The sequence below is a fragment of the Scedosporium apiospermum genome (assembly GCF_000732125.1).
Source record: "Scedosporium apiospermum strain IHEM 14462 chromosome Unknown SEQ_SAPIO_0044, whole genome shotgun sequence".
Lineage (NCBI taxonomy): Eukaryota > Fungi > Ascomycota > Sordariomycetes > Microascales > Microascaceae > Scedosporium > Scedosporium apiospermum.
The window spans coordinates 13,095-34,289 of NW_015971745.1; the positions used below are offsets into that span (position 1 = coordinate 13,095).

A 21,195-nucleotide genomic window follows, 5' to 3' on the forward strand; every position below is an offset into this window, starting at 1 on the left:
CAGCTTGCTGTCGGTGCCGCAAGGTATGTTAGCTTCTGGGCGCGATGTTCTTTTGAGTCCCTGAGACCCATCCCCGTCGTTTCCCCTTGCCGCAATCTTTGCCGACTGCGCTGCGACAGCTTCTGCAATTGCCCCGAGTTTCCCGTTACCGCAGAATATTACCTATTCTAGCTCTCCTCTACTATTTGCATCGTTTGCTAACCGCGTGTCATCTCTTTTTCTCCTGTTTTAGAGAAAAACAAGATGCGACCCTTCACTCCCTCGATGCTTGCCTTGCGATCGGTCAGGTGTCCCCTGCGAGTACTACGATACCGCGCGAGGAAGGCTGATAAGCCGCCACTATGTAATCACGCTCCAGGATAAGGTCCGTCAGCTCGAGGCCGAGCTGAGGACCTTAACCGAGGAGGAAGGGGACTTTTCCCATAACCGCGAGGAGCTCGTGCGTCGCGGCGGTTTTGTTCGCCTCAGCGCCGGAGACGAATCTGTTCGGTACCTCGGTCCAAGCAGCGGCATCGCCATGTCCCGTCTACTCATGGAAGAAGCTAAGCTCTTTACCGACTCAAAGAGGATTTCCGAGCTGATCCCCGAAGTCCGCGCGAGGAGAGAGAGGAGAGAAGCTCGGATGCAGTCCGTTGTCATGTCGAACACCCCTCCGGCAAGGAGGAAGAGCACGTATCCGATGTTTAGCGAGCACCCGGCGCCGAGTTTGCCGTCCAGGCCACTTGTCACCCGCCTGGTCGAGATATTTTCACAAAGAGGTAAGCGACGATACCGAATCCAATAATAGTCTTCCTGCCGGAGTGAGGGGGAAAAAACATCGGCGGCAAGGTGTCTATCTGTCGTACTAACATTGTGGATTACTATAGCATCCATGTTTTGGCCTGTGATCCATGAACAGCAGTTCGCCAAGGATCTCGAAGATGTATACGCCGGAAGCGACGATCCCTACAAAAACTACGTTGTGCGTATGGTCATAGCCATCAGCTTACACAAGCTTGATCCTCAATATGCCGGCCTTGCGGATAGCTACTACCTTGCAGCGATGCAGCTATTTGAGGAGGTTGTCCGCCCGAGAGACTTGAAGGCACTTCAGTGTCTTATCCTCGTGGCGCAATACTCTATTCTCGCGCCTACCCGAATGGCCATCTACTTCGTCATCGGTCTGGCCACGCGAATCTGCCAAGCCACCGGTCTCTGCTTTGAAAAGACGATAACGACGGCATACAATCAAGGTCTTGAGAGTCCCCTTGTGCTTGACATGCGCCGTCGACTCAGTTGGATAGTTACTTCCATGGAGTTCGGCCTCTCGCATACAATGGGGCGGCCAAACGCGTTTGCCCAGAGCCACGATGAGGTCGATTTGGGGTTCTTCTCGACCGCACCCGATGAGCGTATCACGGACGATGGCATCCTACCGGGCCCAGAGTGCGAGAAGAAGGTCGTGGCCATTTACCTCCTCAAGATGAGGATGGTGCAGGCGGAAATCAGACGTGTGCTCTACGAGTCTGTAGACCGTGGGCCCTTGCATGATTCCGACCCTTGGTTTGCTAGCATGGAAAAGAAAATTCAGGAATGGCATGATGGTGCGCCAACAGATCCGGCGTGGTGTAAGCCATGGTATGTCGATCGTTTCAGCCTCTCTCTCTCATATCCCCGAAACGCCGTACCCCGTTTCTCTTCTCCCTCGAGCTAATATCGAATCCCAATATAGGTTTAGTGGACGGTACTGTCAATTAAAGATCTTCCTCTATCGGCCGTCCCCACAGGTGACCCAGCCGTCACCTCGGGCAGCTGAGATTTGCTACGATGCCGCGGCTTATATCATCAGCCTCTCGAGGCAACAGATGGAAAAGGGCGCGACGGATGTTACGTGGATCTTCCTCCTCAATCTCTACATGTCGCTGAATGTCATACTATGGTCCGTCTCTTACGCCAACATCCGCCAGGCCCATGCGCGTGAGGATGTTGAGGAGCTGGTCGATGTGACGCTTGACATCCTCGAGCAGTGCACTGACCGGTGGCCTGGAACTGAGGCGGCGGCGAATTTGTATTCTGTGCTCTCCAGGGCTTGCATGCAATCGTACGAAACGCAAGGCGGACCGCAAGACGTGTTTGCGAGCACCTTCAACAACACGCCAGCGGCTTTTGCCCAGGCGCATCCACCGCCACCCACAGCGGCAGATGGCGCACACCCTTCATCCCAAGCTGCTGGTCAGCCACACGTTCCGCAAAACTTTAACAACGGCGGCGGGGGCGGTATTCAATTTGGCTACAGTTTCAACAACAACCCTCAGCAGCCCAACTCGATGAACTCCGGGGGGCCCTTCTCCTTTACCGGGTCGCCCTTTCCGCAGCAACACCCCATAACCCCACATCAACCGACATTCCGATCAAACTCCATCTTCTTCAACCCGTCTTCCGAGGGTGGCGGACGGAGGTTCTCTCACTTTGCTCCGGACGTACCTCCCGAAGGCGGAGATGAGGCGACCCCGCCCGCTACGACAACACCAATCAACCACGCCACTCCGCCGGACGGGTCTGGGGGTTCTTCGCTCCCCACGCCGCCAGAGTCCATCGAACCTCCGCCGACGATGACTCCTCCCGCGTACACGGGGCCTCCGACGACGACACCCGTCCTGACTCACCAGACGCCGCCATCCGTGGTCTCGACGCCCATGACGATGGCAGCATCCGTGGGCATCTCGTCTCCGGCGTCGCGAGTATCAACACCCGGGAATATAGCACACCAGCAACCACTACCGGCTCACCGCTCCCCCAACTTCACTAACATGGTGGGCCCGACATCTCAACCCGCGCTTCCACCCCAACAACTTCCACCACCAGGGGCGGCCCCACCGCCACCAGCGCCACATCATCACATGCCGCCGACGACCATGCCGAACTGGTTCGCGCCGCCGGCCCCTCCCTTCGTCTCGCCCTTCGCCTTTGGACCCACCGGCAGCCCGTTCGTCGGCGACATTAACGCCCAGGCCTTCGCGTCGCCGACGAGCATGGGACCGGGGGGGCTCGTTTCGCCGTTCGGAAGCCAGTTTACGCAGACGTTTCAGAGGCAGGGGAGTTTGAGTCAAGAGCAGCATACGGAGCTGATGCAGGCTTTGGAGAACGATGGGTTGACGGAGATTGATGCCTTGTTGAGTATGGGTGGGCCGGTGCATACGGTGGCATGGGGGTGAAGGAAGAATTGAGGAAAAGGGGTGAATTTGGAGAATGATGGAGAGTAGATGGGAGGAGAGGGAGACTTGGATATTGGAGCAGTTTGAAAGGTGGATGTAGTAGTTGAGACTATTTATCTCTATATATACCCTGGAGGCTCACGACCTTTTTTTTCTTCCCTCCGTCTTTTTCTCTTTCTTTTTCTTTTTTTTTTTTACTATTGAAATGAGCAGTCTACAGGAAACCGGGAGGATTTGTTATGGAATAAGGATGTGGACGTCTCTAATACTCCTGTGTACCAAACGTTGGAAAAGAGAAAACTGATTTGTTGGAAATGTATTTCTCAAAGCGAGGAGCTATGTATGAGTAGTCGCTAGAGTCTGTTTTCTTGATCTACTCGTCTGTTCGAATCCGGATCGCTTGGATGGAGATAGACGACGCTGTTTCCTCAAAAGGGTTCTATATACTTCTTTTCGTATTTTTTTTTTTTTTGGTTTTTCGCTGATCCCGCGTTACCACTTGACGGACAGAACGGTCCAAACACACATACACACACACACACACACAAGTAACACCGAAAGAAACAAAAACGGTCCCAATCCCAGTAATTCCCTATGCATACTCCCGTACCCCCATTCAAACTCAAGACGAAGCGTCTTATCTCCCTTCAGACAACCTCAACGCCAGCGATATCAGCCAAACCATCCACATCCCCCTCCCCAGAACCACCCCGTGTCTTCCTACCAGGCACATTCTTCCGCTTCTTCTTCTTGGCGGTGCCTGCAGCCACGAAGGGCACGTCCCTCATCCATCGCGCGACGAGGACCGCCCTATCCGTGACGATGGGATATTCCTTCCCGTCGTCGGTGACGGACCAGCGTGTTAGCGCGCGTTGCTGGTGATGCTTCGTGAAGGGCGGGTGGTCGCGGGGGTTAGCGGTCCCGTTCGTGGTGGTGATGGCGGCGGAGGAAGAGGAGGAGGAGGGGATTAATTCCGTAGAAGGAGGAGAAGATGGTAGAGGGGCGGGCGAGCATAGGATGTCCCACGATCGACAGAAGGATGAAGAGAGGTCTGTTTTCTCTACGACGTCGACCCAGTCCGCGCGGGCGGCGGAGCGACTTGCTTGGAAGACGGGGTAGGCATCTGCGAGGCGGGCGAGGCGGGCGACGTTGTTCGCGTGGCGGATGAGTTCTGTGCGGGAGGTTTGGAGGAGGGCGTGGCAGAGGAGGAGGGAGTGGAGGGCTTCGGTTAGGAGGGGATGGTAAGTGCAGGCTTCGTTTGTCGGGGTTTTAGGGAGAGAGGCGGTAGGTAGGAGGTCAGGAGGGGGATAAGGAGGGAGATTGGCTGGAGGAGTGGCGGCGAAGAGGTCGGAGACGGAGTAGATGACTTGCGGGGTTAGGTTATGAGCACCGCCAGAGTGATGTTGTTGGTGGTTGCGGGGGTTCCTGGTGCCCGAGGCAGCCTGGCCGATCTTTTCGGTAAAGTCGTTGACGGCTTCCTGGGGCATGTGGGGGGTATAGTCTAGGTGGGAGAGGAAGGCCAGGAAATCTTTGAGAGCGCGCTTGGCGTACGTCTTGACCAACCTGCGGGACACGAGGATCTCCGCGTCGGTGAGGTCAGTTCTGGCAAAGGGGTAGGGCTCGTCGTGGCCGTCGTTCCTGGAGTCTGCAAGGAAGGCGGATAACGGGATGCCGGGGAAATCGGCTTCCGTGACGGTTACGGTGTCGCGGACGTTGTCGCACGCAAGGGTGAGATAGGCGCAGGCCCGCATGAAGAGGAGCTGCGGTATAAGGCTGGTAGGCTGCTCTTCCTCACTTAGCCTCACATCTGGAGCACGCTTACCGTTGGCCTGGCCGTTGTTCTGGTTCGATGGAGAAGGGGGCTCGGCAGCGGGAGGTTGGTGTCTCCTCCCGTAGAGGTGATGAATGTCCAGCGCCTTGGTAAAATCGCTAACGGCGCCTTCAAAATTATGCATAAACCCCCTAATCATAGCCCTCGTCCGATACGGCTCCGGGTCCGCCGGACAAGTCGCAATGATCTCGTTCAAAGGCTGCAGGCTCGTATTATCCGCCAACTGCCTCGACGGGATCTTCTCGTGAAAAAAATGCACATACTTCCCATCAATCTCATCCCTATTCCTCTGCAGCACGTTGGCGCCAATGTCATCCAGCGTCGACGCCCCCTGCATAGTCGCCACGCTGCACGCAATCTCGTCGAGCCGGTACGCCCGCGCTAACTTCTGGCACGCCTGCAGATTCATCCTGAATTTCCGCTCCCTGCTCAGCCGGGACCCGTGTTGTCCGGGCCCTGGACCCCCTAGGCCTAGGCTCGAGGCGGGGCCCCCGCCGCCGAAGCCACCGCCGCTGTTGAGTAGCATTTGGGAGGGAGCGTCGGAGGCGGCGCGCACGGCGAGGTCGGTGGCTTCTTCGACGAGTTTGCGGATCTTGATGACGTCGTAGAAGACGGCGGGGTCGACGGGATGGGGGCGCGGGGTGTTGTAGTTTATGCTGGCCATTGTTTCGAGGATCTCGATGGGCATTTGGAGCCAGGGGCCGTGAAAGCAAGCTATATACCTCCAATGCCTTGGGCAATTGTTAACCTCCGAACGTGTAACATATATATCGATTGACTCCTAGTCGAGAGGGAAGAACCCGGCTCGTTTCAAGCCCCTCCGTAAGAAATGAGACATCGCTACGTACTTGTTCCGACATATTATCAACGGAGAAGGAGAGAAAGGAGCTGCGGGCTTGCTCTTCGCCTTTCCGGCTTTCGTATCCTTCCTAACCGGCACCGACGACGAGCTCTGCGCATCGGCGACGGAACTCGGAGGAAGAGGCGTCGAGGAGCCAGACTCATCGAGAGCGGGCGAGGCATCTGCTCCTGCGGATTGATCGCCGGGTTGGCGATTCCGTTTCCTTGCCATGGTGGTTCTGGCTAAAGACGGGACGACTGCAGCATTTAATTCGATTTTTTTTCTCTCTGCGCGGGAAGGTTGAGGTCTTTCGAATCGAGGGTTCCTTCGAATTGGTGGGGTTTCAACTTTTATCGTGTCTAGGAGTAAGGAAAAAAAAAAGGGCGAAGGTGAGGCTTTTCGGCGAAGGAAGAGTGGGACAAGGATGCTTATGCTTCTTGTCGACACTCAGAAGCAATCAAAGACCAGTCGACCGAGAGAGTTCGCAGGAATTGAGCAGAGATTGGGGGCCTTATTGGGGGCCTTTTTGGAGCTTTCCCTCATCTGGACCTTCTGCGTAACCTCTGCTTTGTGAACTTTTAATTCGTGGAAGGAGTAAGTCGATATCACACCGACACTCACCGAGATCACGTGGATGCTTTGATCAACCTCCTCGTCGATGGGTGAACGGCTTCGACTTGGTTCTCCTTAATATCAGGGGCAATGCAGAGTTACGGCTCGACTCTGCTGAACTAGGCTACATTGGCTTTAGAATATGAGGAGTAGAAGACTGTATTCCTTTTCGACAAACCTCCCTTTGCTGAACGGATCATCGCCAACTTCCAAAGCCTGGAGAGCTTCATCCTCCGCAAGCCACTTACAAGAGCCTCTCTACATTTTCACACTCGAGTCAACAGGCCATGGGGAGATGTGTAAAAGCTTTTCGAATCCGAAAATAGCCAGTAAGACAGTTTCCTCTAAGCAACCGAGAATGCCGTAATGTGCCCTTGCCGTATAACGTATAATATCCAAGCTGTTATCCAAGAAGACAGGTAAACCAAGACTTCAAAATATCCCAGAATAAGTATCACATTCTTCCCTCGCCAGAGTTAGGCCCTTCATTTCCTCTTCAGGCGTAAAACCGCCATTCCCCGCCGTCGATTCTGTTCTTCACATGAGCCAGGAGTGCTCCTCAAATTCGCCCTCATAAAATACGGCCTTGTCAGATTTGTCCTCGCCAGATTTATCCTCGTCATATCACTCCTCGTCATATCACTCCTCGTCGTGTAGCTCTTCGCCGTATCGCTGCTCGCCGTGTTCTGATAGTCATATTGCTGCTCGCCCGGGCAACGATCGCAGATTTCATCTGAGTCTTGATAAAAATCGTCCTCTGGTACAACTGGGCAGTTACCGTCGCAGGGTTTATTTGCCGTGGCGTAATCGTACGGCCTGATGGAACCGTACTCGACGTTGACCACACTTGAGCAGCCTTTGCATTGCCGGCGGAAAACCTCCTGAAAGCACATCTTGGAGGTTCGTGGGTAACTTGAGAGTATGGTTGATATGGAAGAGGTGAGCTGGGGCGTTCCGGATATTGTTATGAGTGAGACCTGACAAACCCGGAGGATCAGGCCAGTGGTAGACCGGAAGCGATATATACGACGTCGAAGGCTCGAAGAGTGAAAGGATCCGAGGCAAAATGACAGTCTTGCTTCCGAGTAGGGATCGGGTGTAGGTGTTATAAAGCCGAAGAGCTTGTGCTAAAGCGGGCGAAATCTCGAGACTATAGAGTGGGTAAAGGAGCAAATTAAACCGAGTGGGTATGAGTATGGTGAGAATGGGAAAAAAAAAAAAAAAAAAAAAAAAAAAAAAAAAAAAAAAAAAAGGAAGAGAATGATGCTCATCGAGAGAGGGATCGAGGATATTTATCCTTCTCGAGGGAAAGCAGCGGCAGGCTCCAGGCAGGCTCCTCAAAGGGGTCTGTGGACGACGACGTCTTCTAGTGACATTGAAGTGTGCATAGGTCTTGAATCATGAACATTGAGTGGTAAGGATCCATCGTCTGCAAGATGAAGTTCGGGTGCACAAAATGTTTTGACTTCTTTATTATCATTATGTATCAACTTCCTGATGTTGCAGTCAAGGTAGAGAGAGAGAAGGAGAGCTACTCTAGGTGACGTGTAGACACAAAGGCGGGTGAAGCAACAGATCAGTTCCCTGACGAGCCTCACCTCACATCGATAGATTGTAGGCCAGGCTTTTCTGGATGCTGAGTTTCCATGGTCCCCGACCGAAGCTATGACAAGCTCTTGTAACGAGAACAGAGTACACAGGAGAAGAGATCTAAGGTTGAGAATAGTTGATGGTGGGATCCGTTCTTTGGAGCGGGAGGGAGACGGAGGGAGACGGAAAGAGAGATGCCTCGATATCAGGTGGAGCAGTGGACCAAATGGCCATTCGAAGCTAGCAAGAGTGAAACAGCGAAGACGCTTAGCTGCAAGATCCTTGTTGCATATATCCTCGACTCAAGGCTGAAGTGTAATGGGTGAATATTAAGGCTTGTAGATAAGGATCACACGAGTCCTCGATCAAGCCGCAACTAGAGCCAGTTTCATACGAGGCCTATGCCTAAACCATCCTTGCCGCACTTCACGTCGACAACGCAAGACAGGCATCAACTGCCAACCCAACCCTAACCAGCACCGTTAGCAAACAAAGACACACCGAAACACGAAGAAACTGGGAGAACACGACTCACCTCCCCTGCTTCTGATACACCACATCGCTAATAATTTCCCGATCCAGATCTGGAAACATACCGGCCAGAGTCTCCACGACGTTGGTATGTTCAGCGCGATGCAGCCTTTGTGCCTCCTCCGCCTCTGCACTCGCCTGCCTCGCTGCCGCCTCCTCTGCCGAGAGATGTGATCTTGGTGGTCTCGGAGGGGGCTTTGGAGGAACAGCAGCAGCACCTTCTTGCTCGATGGCTGGAGCTGGAGCGAGAGCTTGGGCGTTGTTTCTCCGTGGTGGGTAGTCTCCGCTAGGGCGAGGTGAAGTGCTAAGCGGTGGTGGTGCGGGAGTACGGGGTGCGCTGTTAGGAACAGAGGAAGCCGGCGTCGACTCGTCGGAGAAGATTCGTCCAAAGGTGGAGAGGGGCTTCTGGATGGTGCGAAGAAGCCCCGTGATGGCTGCCTGGTCCTCTCCTCCCGAGGAGTCGGCAGCGGCCTCGTTGGACGAAATGGAGCGGCGTGGGGTGGTGGGTTCGTCCAAGGGTCGGCGGGTGGATGATTCTCCGGCTTGGGGCGGCTGAAGCGTGCTTGGGTTCTTCTCCGAGAACTGTGAAGGGCCTGCCTTGGGGGAAGTGGGAGACTGCGGGCGGTGCTTTTCCGCAATGGCGGAGACAGCCGCCTCTACGTTCCTCTCAAACTCGTCATCCGTGATGGTTAGTGTCGTACGGTCCATGTTTTCGACGAACTGAATGGCACCCATCTATGGTACGAGGGTTAGCGACACCCGAGTAAAGAAATAATTCGGGAACGTGTGTGAGGCTAGAGCTCACCAACGATGAGAGGTAGTAACCAGCCTCACCAGCCAGCTTCTCCTGGTTTCGGAATCGAAGAATGTATTGCACATTCGAGACGAGATGCTCAGGATTTGCTTGAAGAACAACGTAGATTAGAAGAGGCATGAACGAATCCGCCGAAGTATCTGACTTGGCATTCTTGAGCAGCCCTACATTCGGAGTTAGTCGAAGTGAATCTTCTTAACCTGAGGAAACTAGGACCTTATTACCAAAAATGACTTTGCAGCAGTTCAAAACGCAAATAATCTTGTCTCGAGGTGCTCTGTAGGATTTAATCTTTAAGAGTTCTAGCACTTTGCGGTTAGCTTGCTGTCTCATCCGGAGATGGTCTAGGGCGTTCATTTTTCACGTTCACGTTCACATACCCTGCTGAGCAAGCCTCAAGAATCTCCTGCCGTTATCACCCACGGGCGGAATATCAAGGTGCTCCTCGCGCACCCACCCGTAGATATTAATCTTCTGCGTCAAAATCTCATCCCTCTCCACATCTTCCTGGTGCTGACCACGCCTCCCGGGTCCCATAGGACGCTCCCCACCGCGCCTCTTAGGTTTAGCACCAGGAATGGGCTGCGGCGGGGGAATGGCCGGCGAGAAAGTCTGCGTGTAAAGACGGTTCATGACGAGCTTCTCCATGCCCTCGCGGGCATTATCGAACTCGCCGTCGGAGACGGTGCGCCAGACCTCGCACTGAGCCATCTTATTCGCGATGAAGGCGAGGAAGTCGCTGACAATCTTGACCTGCTCGTGGACCATCCACTGCCTCTTGCCAAACTCGGAGAGGAACGACTTAAGATACCTAGCCACGGGGTCGGCCTTCTTGTTCCTGAGTTGCTCGAGGAAGCGGTGGAAATCGAACTGGGATGCGGGCTCGGGCTCCGGTTCGGGGGGAGGAGGCCGATGGAGAGAGAGGGTCGGAGACATGGGGGAGTCGGTGGCGGTGGACTGCGAGGGTGGCTCTTCAGGGAGACGGGTGGTTGAGGGTACGCGAGGAAGGTCCTTGGGCGGGACAGGAGGCCCTCTGTCGTCGGACATGCGCTTCTTGGAGCGAATGCTGGAGGCTGGAGATTCCCCAGAGATGTGGAGGCCTTGCAAGTCCTGGAATTGGCTCGCTAAACTCGACGACAGCGGTTCGAGACTCGACTTCCTAGGTGGATGCTGCGCGGCACTTGTCAGATGGGGAGAAGTAATTTCCAGCCTGGGACTCATGACTTCCTCGGCATCAGGACCACCGCCGGCCTCGCTAAACTGCTCCATGATGCTCTGGATCTCGGAGCGCGAGCCGCCCTCCTGCTCATCTTCACTGAGATACCGCCTTTCATCGTATGCAGCGTCTGACCTCGTGGGGGATACTTCTGAAGTTGTTCTGGAGTGGCCATGGCGGGAAGCAGAAGAGGGTGCTCTCGAAAGGGGCTGTGAAGTTGTAGGAGTCGCCGGGGTGGGATCGACGTATGTGTCTGGTCGTGGGTCCAGCAGAGCGAGGCCGGGGTTTGTAGGTGTTGACCTCCGGTTAGGAGGGGGTCGGAGGGTAGCAACGGAGGAGGTCATGATGTCGGGAATCTCATCGGCGGTAACGGGTGCGCTTTTGGTATCAGTACCGGCAACGGCATCAGCTTTCGGGGGAGAAGGAGGGGGTATGGGGGCTTCTTGATCATCTGTCGAAGGAGTCGGTGTGGGATCGGTTAGGTCGAGCAAGTCGTCATCGGGGCGCGAGTTGGGTGTTGTCTCTGCGGTCTCAGGTTTGTTTATAATTCCTTGTACCTCGGTCTCCTCGGGCTTCGCGGCCGGTCCTTTACCCAGGCTGTCGTCCATCTTGGCCGGAAGTCGGGCTAGGTCATCGTCGTTGTTGGCAGAAGAATTGTTGGGAGGAAGGCTCGAGGACTCGGGCGGAGACATGCAACGTGTATGTGTAAATGCAACAGCAAAATCTACAGGCGACAACAATAACGAACGCTAAGTATGGAGCGAAAAATGTAAATATATTGCTATTGACAGCGGGAGTTGTTTTCCGGGGCTCTGAGACACTTGCTCGTCGCAAGAGAGGGCGTCCTTGTTGGAGGGGGCCTCTAGGCAGTAACCTCGAATTTGTAGGGAGGAGGCAGGACAGAGAGCTGGATCCCGCAGAATCGACGAGAGCCCCCGGTTGGAATGGGTCCGAATACTGATAGAAAGAAAGAGGACGGACAAGTTTCGAGAGAATGGGAGGGTTCGTAGCTTCGGGGCGGAGAGGAAGCAGGGCGACGGGTGTTTGTTGCGAGCGTTTCAATGTTCTTGGGGCAACATTGAACTGGTATTGAGCCCGTGACCCCGCCAAACAAAATCCTAGCAAGGAGGCCACAGTGTCTGATGAGTACAGCACAGTAGATATACAATTGTACTGCGGGGAAAGGCTAAAGAGTATAGGTATTTTAAAGTGTTCTTAATTCTTGTTGAGCACTGTCACCGCCGCTGGTCTCTCGTTGCCTCAGAACAGGAAAGTGAAATTAGATGCCCCATTTTATCTCCTGGATGGAATCCAGGAACATCACCAACCAGCCAAAAGCCCGGCTGTTCTCAATTATAAGGCCCGATACATTGATGCGGTGAGGAAACCTCGACCTAATAAAGGATCTCCCGGAAATCTGGGGACAGGCACTCTGCCTCGCCTTAGTTTCAGAGGAGAGGCTTAGACTGACGCCGGCATATCCTAGAGCCAGTAGCAATGAATGGATTGTAAGCGGTTCAGTTGGTTCTGCCGAACGGCAACTGGCGTCAACGTCCTTTCGTGTGGACATCTCGTGGCCATACGAAGGACTTAAAGTGTGCAAAGCTGCAGGGTCATATGTCCTGGGATGGATATTTCGGAACTTGCTAAATCTCGGGATGCCATCGACGAAGTTTTGCGGTCTTTTCCGTTTATGTCCCTCTCGTTCTTTTTATTTTCTTCTCTTCTCGTTTGCCTTTCCTTTTTTTTTTTTTTTTTTTTGTATCTTTTCCCTTATCCCGATGGTCTCTCTCTCTCTTGAGCTCCATCCTTTGTCTCGAATGGGACAGACATGGCGCTTAGCGCACCCCGGATGGCGTGAGAATCAGGATTCCTACTTCAGACAACCCCGGATAGCTTCCTGAGCTGTTGGGTCCAAATCCCTCCTCGCTGCATCAGTAAGTAATCTCTGAAAGAGTAAACCGTCTCCGCTTGCTGTGCCTCAAGCTCAAACACCCCGATCGGGACGGGCTGTCGGAGATGCACTAACTATAAATGAACCACCTGCGTCCAGTGTTAGAGCCTGGACCCCACGTGGGCGGTTCTTAGCCTTAGAGCTGATCCGGGACGATGACGTCTGTGTGATGGGTGTGATGGCGATTTCTTCTTGTCCACACTTGCAGCGGCAGCAGGCCAAATGACCAGGTTTAACCTGCTTCCCGTGGTAGACTTCTCTCTTGGGACGAGGTATTAATTAGACAATAGCATTAATGAAGATAAGATTCGGACGCTACCTCGGCACACGTCGTAGTCTGGCGTCCGTCGGAAACGGATTGGGGGTATTAATGTTATTCTTATTACCTTTCGTATTATTTCTCAGAAACGAACACGAAAGCCGGGCTCCGCTGTTTCACTAGGCTTGGATGGACCTGGAGCTAACGGAGGACGAGGGGAGATGAGTAGAAATCCTTCAAGTTGAGGCTGTCTGCGACGAACCCGAGTTTCTCAACCTTAATCCTTGCCCATCTTATGGATCCACGTTCAGTGATTGAATTATTCAAAAGAGACCATCCCTATGAAATCGGCATATCTACCACATTGCCACTTCATTAGTGGAGATTTGTGGAGAGAACAGGTCGAGGTCTGCTGCCATTTTGATCAGTGGTGGGATTGATAATCTAATTGATGGTGTGGGGCCTGACAGACCAAGTGCTTTCCCAGCGTGTTCTTCAATCAAATTGACGGCGTCCGTTGCACTCCAGTGGCGCAAACTCACCACTGATACGAAGTAGTAGTAATCTAGCATTATTACTGATTGTCTGTTCGCAACCCTGCTTCCTGGGAGGTCCGGCGTTCCGGATGAATTGGACCTTGTTCATGATTTGATGGTTGCAGAACGCACTTTCCTGCCCAAGATCGAGCTGATCACCAAGCGCTTCCCGTGGTGACGACATTGACGTGACTGGTCAGATTTTATTCTAAACTTATGCACTTCTGCTGGTTTATATTGATCGGTGACTCGCACCTGCCCTTGCATCGATGTTTTCTCCTTCGCTCTCTCGCACCTTCTCTCCCAGACTCTCTCGCTTTAACAAGGGAAAGCGCATCTGTCTCTCAGTCTTGGTGCGATTAGCGCCTTGGCGATTTCTGTCTTTGTCTGTCCCACTTGGACCATTTCCAAGTCCAAGCCGCGACTTCTCTCCACCTCTGATTTCTCCACCCGCTCCTTCCACCCTCGACTTCTTCCCTCTCATGACGATTCGGGATCTCGTGTTGCGTCCGTCGCTGGAGTCGCAAAGTCGGTGAAATCCGTATCCGAGGCCATATCGCCTGTTCCCCCCCAACCTTGCCCCAACTTCATGCGAGTATCGTGATTCGGCTTTTATCTGCGAAGCACCCCGGACACTTCTACGGAAATGCCGGAATAGTCGGATTTTCACTATTTTGTCCTTTTCGATCGTTTTATAGTCTTTACCCTAGTCGCTCGCTCTACCCCGTTCGTTTGGAGTATGCTGCTTCACTCGTTATCGTGTAAGCCATGATGGTTGAAGAGGTAGAACCAGGCGGCCCCGACGCTACCGGAGCGCCGATCACCGCAGCTCCCACCAGAGCCAGCCAGCGCATGTCGAGAGCCACGTCGTTAAGCCAGACAATCCAGAGCGGATTACACAAGGTTTACAAGAGAGTCTTTCTCGAATTCATCCTCCGCGAAAAGCCTCTACCAGCCTCGAAAGATGGCCGGCACATCCCCCTCGAACCCGGCCGCGAGCAGCCGCTAACCGACAACCGCCGCGGACGATCATACATCGACAACTCTATTCGAACCTCACGATACACCATCTACGATTTCTTTCCAAAGCAAGTGATTTTCCAGTTCAGCCGCATTGGCAATTTTTACTTTCTATGTGTTGGTGTGCCGCAGACAATTCCGGGTCTAAGTACAACGGGAAACTTTACCACCATCCTACCGCTCATGTTCTTTGTTCTCCTTACCGTCGCCAAAGAAGGATACGATGACTTCAAGCGCCACCGTCTCGATAATGTCGAAAATGCGAATGCCGCCATAGTTTTAAAGGACGCATCCAAGGCTCGGCCCCATGTCGTAGTCACAAAGAGGAAACAGAGCCGCATCCCATTCCATTATAAGAAGGTCCGAGAACCGCTCCGGGAGTTTGACGAAGAGTACGATGGTCTTAGATGGGTTTCGACCAAGTGGTGCGATATCAGAGTTGGAGATGTGGTGAAGCTGGTCCGAGACGAGCCTGTCCCCGCCGACATCGTGCTCTTACACAGCGATGGCGAAGATGATTTAGCATATATTGAGACGATGGCCCTGGATGGGGAGACCAACCTGAAGACTAAGCAGGTGTCAACAGCAATCAAGGAATGTGGAACGATTAAGGGGATCCGATCTTGCCGCGCCCACGTTGTCACGGAGGACCCTAATCCTGACCTGTACCGTTTTAACGGCAAGGTCACTGTCGGCGAGAAGACCTTACCTCTGACGCTCAACGAGGTGATATATCGCGGCAGCATTGTGAGAAACACGCCGAGCCTGATTGGCCTAGTCGTCAATACTGGCGAGGAGTGCAAAATTCGTAAGTCACTCTCGTGTTAACACCAATCTCTGGGTAGTTTTGGTGCCACCGGATCTGGATTGCGCTAACCTTGCACTCAGGTATGAATGCGAACCAGCACCCAAAGGCTAAACGGCCAGCGCTTGAGCTCATAGTGAACAGGATCGTCATCACCCTCGCCATCTACGTCGTCGTCCTTTCCGTCGGATGCTCTATGGGTTATGTTGCCTGGCAAAAGTCCGTCGAGGCCAAAAGCTGGTACCTCGACGACGCGAAAGTAGCGTTCCACGAAATCCTCATTGCCTACATTATTCAGTTTAACAATGTCGTTCCTCTTGCCCTTTACGTCAGCCTGGAAATTGTCAAGATCGGCCAACTCATCATGCTGAACTCCGACATCAACATGTACGATGCTGCTTCAGACACTCCTGCAAAGTGCAACACGAACACCATTCTAGAAAACTTGGGCCAAGTTGGCTACATATTCTCCGACAAGACTGGTACCCTTACCGACAATGTTATGAAGTTTCGAAAACTCAGTATTGCAGGAACGGCTTGGCTCCACGAGACTGATCTAGACCAGGACACAATCGCTGACACAGTTGACTCTGATGATGACTCTCAGATTAGTTCGGAAAAGCCTCCGTTTTTCAAAGCAAGCATCCCAGCCATAAGAGTACCGGCAGCGGCGGCCGTCGAGACGCCCGACTCCTCGGAGGCTCTTGAGACAGTAGCAACAACGACTATCACTCCGAGAGCGTCCATGACACAGAGGAGATCATCTTCTCAGTGGCGGTCAACTGGACGCCCTGACCATGTGCAGCCTGATGTGACGACTTCCGACCTAATGGAGTACATCCGACACCGCCCCAACTCGCTCTTTGCCCGAAAGGCGAAGCAGTACATTTTAGCGATGGCTCTGTGCCATACTTGCCTTCCTGAGGTGCGAGATGGGGTTCTCGAATACCAGGCGTCATCTCCGGATGAGATTGCCCTCGTAAGGGCTGCTCAGGAGCTAGGTTATACGGTAGTGAAGAGGTCTCCGCAGCAGATTACTCTCCGCGTTGCGACCGACGACAACGGCTCGTCTAGATTACAAACTTTCGAAATCCTTGACGTCATCGAATTTAGCAGTAAGCGGAAGCGCATGTCTGTCGTCCTGCGGTACCCAGATGGTCGCATATCAGTCATTTGCAAAGGTGCCGATTCGGTCATACTGCCACGCCTTAGGATGGCACCGCTGGCGAAACAGAAGGCTTCTGAGGTGAGAAAGAGCGCAGATCTAGAGCACGAGATGTTACGAAAGAGTTTGCACGAATCTCGGCCGAGCATCGGTGGTCGTCCAAGTCTGACTACGAGATTTGGTGGCCCACCTATGCGTGAAGCGAGTAGTAGCCTATTACGACAGGCCAGTACGGCTAGGAGCAGATCCTTTGATGCAGCAGCAAGCTCGAGGCCACTGCGTGATGAAAAGCCCCGCCCGTCGCTTGCCACTCGCGATCGGTCTCTCGATGTCTCGAAACTCACCCACCTTCAGCCTCCAGGCAAAGGAACAGGAGAGCCGGATGAAATGGACAAGTTCTCGTTCCTCGACGATCCTTATATCCATGACGACCCCACTGTATTTAGTCGATGCTTTAAGCATTTGGATGAATTTGCTGCGGAGGGGCTGAGGACTCTAGTCTTTGCGCAGCGATTCGTACCGGAAGCGGAGTATGCGGGATGGAAGAAGATTTACGAAGACGCCACAACCAGCTTGGTCGACAGGCAAGAGCGTATCGAAGCTGCAGCAGAAATGATTGAGCAAACGTTTGACTTGGTCGGGGCCTCGGCCATCGAAGATAAGCTTCAAGAGGGTGTACCGGATACGATTGACCGGCTACGACGAGCAAACATCAAGATATGGATGCTAACAGGAGATAAGCGGGAGACAGCCATCAACATTGCGCACTCGGCTCGGATCGTTCAAGCGGGGTCCGACTTGTATGTGTTGGATTCTACCAAGGGGTCCCTCGATTCGCAGTTGCTCAATATCATGGAGGACGTCCAGACGGAGTCTATTCATAGCGTGGTCGTGGTCGACGGTCACACGCTCGGCATTATTGAGCAGTCGGACGACCTCTCGGCGCAGTTTTACGCCATCATGCCCTTGGTTGACTCGGTCATTTGCTGCCGGGCCTCCCCAGCCCAAAAGGCGCTCCTCGTCAGGACGGTTCGGTCGCGGTTGCGAAAAATGAAGGGAGCCCACCGAGGTCTTACTCTCGCGATTGGCGATGGTGCGAACGATCTGGCCATGATTCAAGCTAGTCACGTCGGTGTAGGCATCTCGGGCAAGGAGGGCCTCCAAGCAGCACGTGTAGCCGACTACTCGATTGCTCAATTCCGGTTCCTCCAGAGACTGTTGTTTGTTCACGGAAGATGGAACTATGTGCGAACGGCCAAATTTATCATCGCGACTTTCTGGAAGGAGATGTTCTTCTATCTGCCCACTGCGCTCTACCAGCGGTACAATGGCTATACGGGGACCTCGCTTTACGAATTTGCCAGTTTAACCGTCTTCAACACGCTCTTTACGAGTTTGTGCGTCATCTGCATGGGCATTTGGGAGCAGGATCTCCGCGCCGAGACTCTGCTAGCGGTTCCAGAACTCTACTCGTACGGACAAAGGAATATGGGGCTCAACATGTGGAAGTACATCGCATGGATGATCATTGGTGCCACAGACGGCGTTCTGGCCTGGTTCGGCGTATGGGCCGGCTACGGGTGGAAAGCTAGGCTGAGTGACCAGGGTTTGTTCGCTCTGGGTAACCTGTCCTTTACCGTCGGTGTGCTTTGGATCAACTGGAAGCTATTGTGAGTGATCGATGAGTTTTTCTACAAACAAAAAGTCGGTCATGATGACTGATGGAAGACTAACGGCTGTGTGCAGCATATTTGAGACGCATTACAAGACTGGCATCATCATGTTCTGCTTCTTCCTTACGACTATCGGGTGGTGGGCCTGGCAGGCATTTCTAGCCGGTTCCTACGAACCTACGCCGTCCATCTACGCTGTACATGACGGTTTTATGCAAACTTTCGGACCCGATCTGTTGTGGTGGGCGACTTTGTTTGCCGTGCTAGCGGTATTGGGACTGATAGATTTCACTCGAAAGCTGATCAAGCGGACGCTGATCGGTCTGGGCGTGTACAGGTGGCCGCCGTGGAAGGCGAGGTCGAACGGAGAGTTGGAGGTGGAGGTGTGGCAGGAGATGGAGAAGGATCCGGTAATATGGGAGAGGTTGCAGAGACTTGCTGCTGGCGGTGACGAGGAGGATCCGGAGGCTGAGGAGGCGTAAGATGTGAGAGCTGGGATGTTACATGTGCGGATTAAGCATTGGTTGGGATTTTTGAGACTATTTCCTCTCCCCGCCTATTTCCTTCTTTCCTTTTCTCTCTTTCCGTTTCGTGGCATATAGATACAGGCTATTGGTGTTCGAGTGTTTGATACCTGATACCCATCCTTTTCGGTTTCTTTTGTCGGAACCATTGCATAAATGAATAGATATAGGGCAATATAATGGCTACTACGGTGGTGTCAGTGCCATCGTATCGTATTAAACTAGAGCTCTTTTGTGCAGAGTGCCGTACTATAGCAGATGGACAGGAATTGCAGGATTACAAGAAGATCGAGTTCCCCTGCAGTATGTCGTGCATAGCACGGTGAGAAGAACAAGCCATGATCTGCATGTCATGTCTGGTGGTTCATGAATTAATTTACCTGGCGATGGTATCCAAGACACTGCAAGGGTCTAAACAAACAAACTTCCTATAGTAAATAAACAGAAAAGTGCAGGTCCAGATGCCGCTCAAATCAAATACTTAATTCCTTCTGACCTCCTTCGATTCCGTTACATCTCCTCCTTCGCCATTCCTATTCGCAGCGGCAGCGCTCTCGTCCGGTGCTGGCGTCGTACCATCCCCACCGCCATCCCTTCTATTCCTCCTCGTCATGCCCCCCGACGCGGGCGCATCCGCCTTTCCGATGATGCCCGTGCCCCTAAACGCCGCAGCAACGACCAAAAGCGAACAAATCCCCAGCGCAAAAGTCGTCCAGTTCGCCGCTCGCAGACCTAAAAGCGACGGTTCATCCCAAGGCTTGACCTCGCCGACCTTCTGAACGGGAACGTTTCGCTCGCGGGCCATGACGGCTGTCTGGACGGTCGTGGAGATGGCGAGGCCGATGGAGCGACCGACCTGGCCGACGGCATTGATGAGGGCGCCGCCGAGGGCCTGGTCCTGCGGAGATAGGCAGTGGGAGGTGAAGAGGGTGAGGGAGGGCCAGGTTGTGTCGGCGCCCATGACGGAGAGGACCATGGCGGGGAGGCCGTAGGCGAAGTATGTCGTCCTGGGGTCGATGGGGACGGCGAAGAGGAGGGAGGCGAGGGAGACGGCGAGGTTTCCGAAGAGGAGGAAGTACTGCGTCGGGATGCGCGACAACAGCGGCGCGACGATGGCGGCGACGATAGCACCCGCGATCCCTGTAGGGAGAAACCGGAGCGTCGTCTGCAGCGTAGAGAGCTGCTGGTAATCCTGAAAGTAAAAAGTAGCGTAGATGAGGAAATTATTAAAGGAGGAGAAGAAGAGGCCCATGATGACGAGGGCGGCGGAGAACTGTGCGTTCTTGAAGATGGAGACTTTCATGAGGGGCGGGCGGGAGGTGCGTGTCTCGAGGTACCATTGCCAGGTTACGAAGGCGGCGATGATGAGGAGGGAGACGACGATGAGGGTGGGGATCCAGGGGGTGGACCAGCCTACTACGTTGCCTTCCGTTAGGGCGAAGAGGAGGACGAGGATGCCGACTGTGATGAGGACGCCGCCTATCCAGTCCACGGAGGCGAGGGAGGGTTTCACGGGAGGAGTGGCTGTGACGGTGGGGTTGTCGTCGGTGATGGTCGGAGGTGGCTGGGCGGCAGAGGGGGGAGGGATGACGAAGAGGCTTATGACGGCTATGATGCCGGAGACGATGGCCATTACTGCGAATACCCATTTCCAGGTGGTGTATTCGGCGATGAAGCCGGCGACGAGGTTCCCGAAGACGGCGCCGAGGGGGGCACCGGCGGCTGTATGTGGGGGGAGGCCAATAGTGTTAGAAGATGGAGTGAGATGAGAATCCGTTTTCTAACATACCGTATGAGCTAAAGGCGTAGTTCTTAGCCTTGCCGGGCGGGAATAACGTTCCGAGGATGCCAATGGCCGTGGGAACGTTTGCAGCGGCTCCCTGGAAAGATGGCAGCTTGTGAGTATTACATCCTCTTTCTCTCACTCTCACACACGTTCTCTCAAGGAACTTACCAAGCCATGCAGCCCGCGAAACAGCGAAAAAGCAATCTCATTCCTCAAAAACGGATTAATCGCACTAATAACAGCAACCCACGCCGTCCCCGAAGCAAAAATGATGCGCTTCCCGTAAATGTCGGCGATGCGGCCCCACAGGAGCAGGAAGCAGCCAAAAGCGAGAGCGTAGGCCGACACGATCCATTGCAGGCGGCTGGAGGGGATGTTGAGGTCGCGGCCTATGACGGGGAGGATGATGACTGTGGATTGGATGGAGAAGGTCTGTATTGCGAGGATTTTGGCGTTAACTGAAAAGGAGAGGGAAACGGGGGGAGAAGGATTAGGGGGGGTAAGGGGTGCGATTTACATTCATGAAGCTGGCGCCGGTGGTGGTGGCTACGATGGCGATACAGCGGGCTTTGGAGAAGGGAATCTTGGGCCATTCCTCGACGGAGGAGGAGTCTTCGTCGTCGGTGAAGGCTTCTTCTTGGGCGGCATGTTGGGTTTCGTCTGGGCGGTGTTGGGAGGCTGATTTTGGGAGAGATTTGGGATCGGAGTCGGCAGGAGGAGAGGATGGATGTTGTTGTATTGTTGGCTCTCCTCCTTCTTTTTCTCTCACAGGTGTAGAGTCTGGCTTTTCTGGATCGGGGGACATGGTGTGTATTTTCCTAAGATATTACGCCCCGTTTCTTCA

At 53.8% G+C, this 21,195-nt stretch overlaps 4 protein-coding genes and 1 pseudogene across 4 annotated transcripts; 2 read left to right on the forward strand and 3 right to left on the reverse strand.

The window, feature by feature from the left end:
• Nucleotides 1-243: 243 nt before the first annotated feature.
• SAPIO_CDS0869 (Fungal specific transcription factor) lies at nt 244-3,194 on the forward strand (the record flags this gene model as incomplete). Its single annotated transcript, XM_016783555.1, has 4 exons — nt 244-282; nt 359-758; nt 867-1,617; nt 1,712-3,194. The coding sequence occupies 4 exons, from the start codon at nt 244-246 to the stop codon at nt 3,192-3,194; spliced, it is 2,673 nt and encodes an 890-aa protein (XP_016645829.1).
• Nucleotides 3,195-3,841: 647 nt separating this feature from the next.
• SAPIO_CDS0870 lies at nt 3,842-5,689 on the reverse strand (annotated as a pseudogene; the record flags this gene model as incomplete).
• Nucleotides 5,690-8,494: 2,805 nt separating this feature from the next.
• SAPIO_CDS0871 (uncharacterized protein) lies at nt 8,495-11,321 on the reverse strand (the record flags this gene model as incomplete). Its single annotated transcript, XM_016783556.1, has 4 exons — nt 8,495-8,537; nt 8,604-9,334; nt 9,405-9,577; nt 9,794-11,321. 4 exons carry the CDS (start codon nt 11,319-11,321, stop codon nt 8,495-8,497), a joined length of 2,475 nt encoding a protein of 824 aa, XP_016645830.1.
• A 2,828-nt stretch (nt 11,322-14,149) lies between these two features.
• SAPIO_CDS0872 (p-type ATPase) lies at nt 14,150-18,523 on the forward strand (the record flags this gene model as incomplete). Its single annotated transcript, XM_016783557.1, has 3 exons — nt 14,150-15,206; nt 15,287-18,038; nt 18,115-18,523. The coding sequence occupies 3 exons, from the start codon at nt 14,150-14,152 to the stop codon at nt 18,521-18,523; spliced, it is 4,218 nt and encodes a 1,405-aa protein (XP_016645831.1).
• A 523-nt stretch (nt 18,524-19,046) lies between these two features.
• SAPIO_CDS0873 (Drug resistance protein) lies at nt 19,047-21,156 on the reverse strand (the record flags this gene model as incomplete). The annotated part of the gene is made up of 4 exons (XM_016783558.1): nt 19,047-20,287; nt 20,355-20,445; nt 20,520-20,783; nt 20,869-21,156. The coding sequence occupies 4 exons, from the start codon at nt 21,154-21,156 to the stop codon at nt 19,047-19,049; spliced, it is 1,884 nt and encodes a 627-aa protein (XP_016645832.1).
• Between the last annotated feature and the right edge of the window lie 39 nt (nt 21,157-21,195).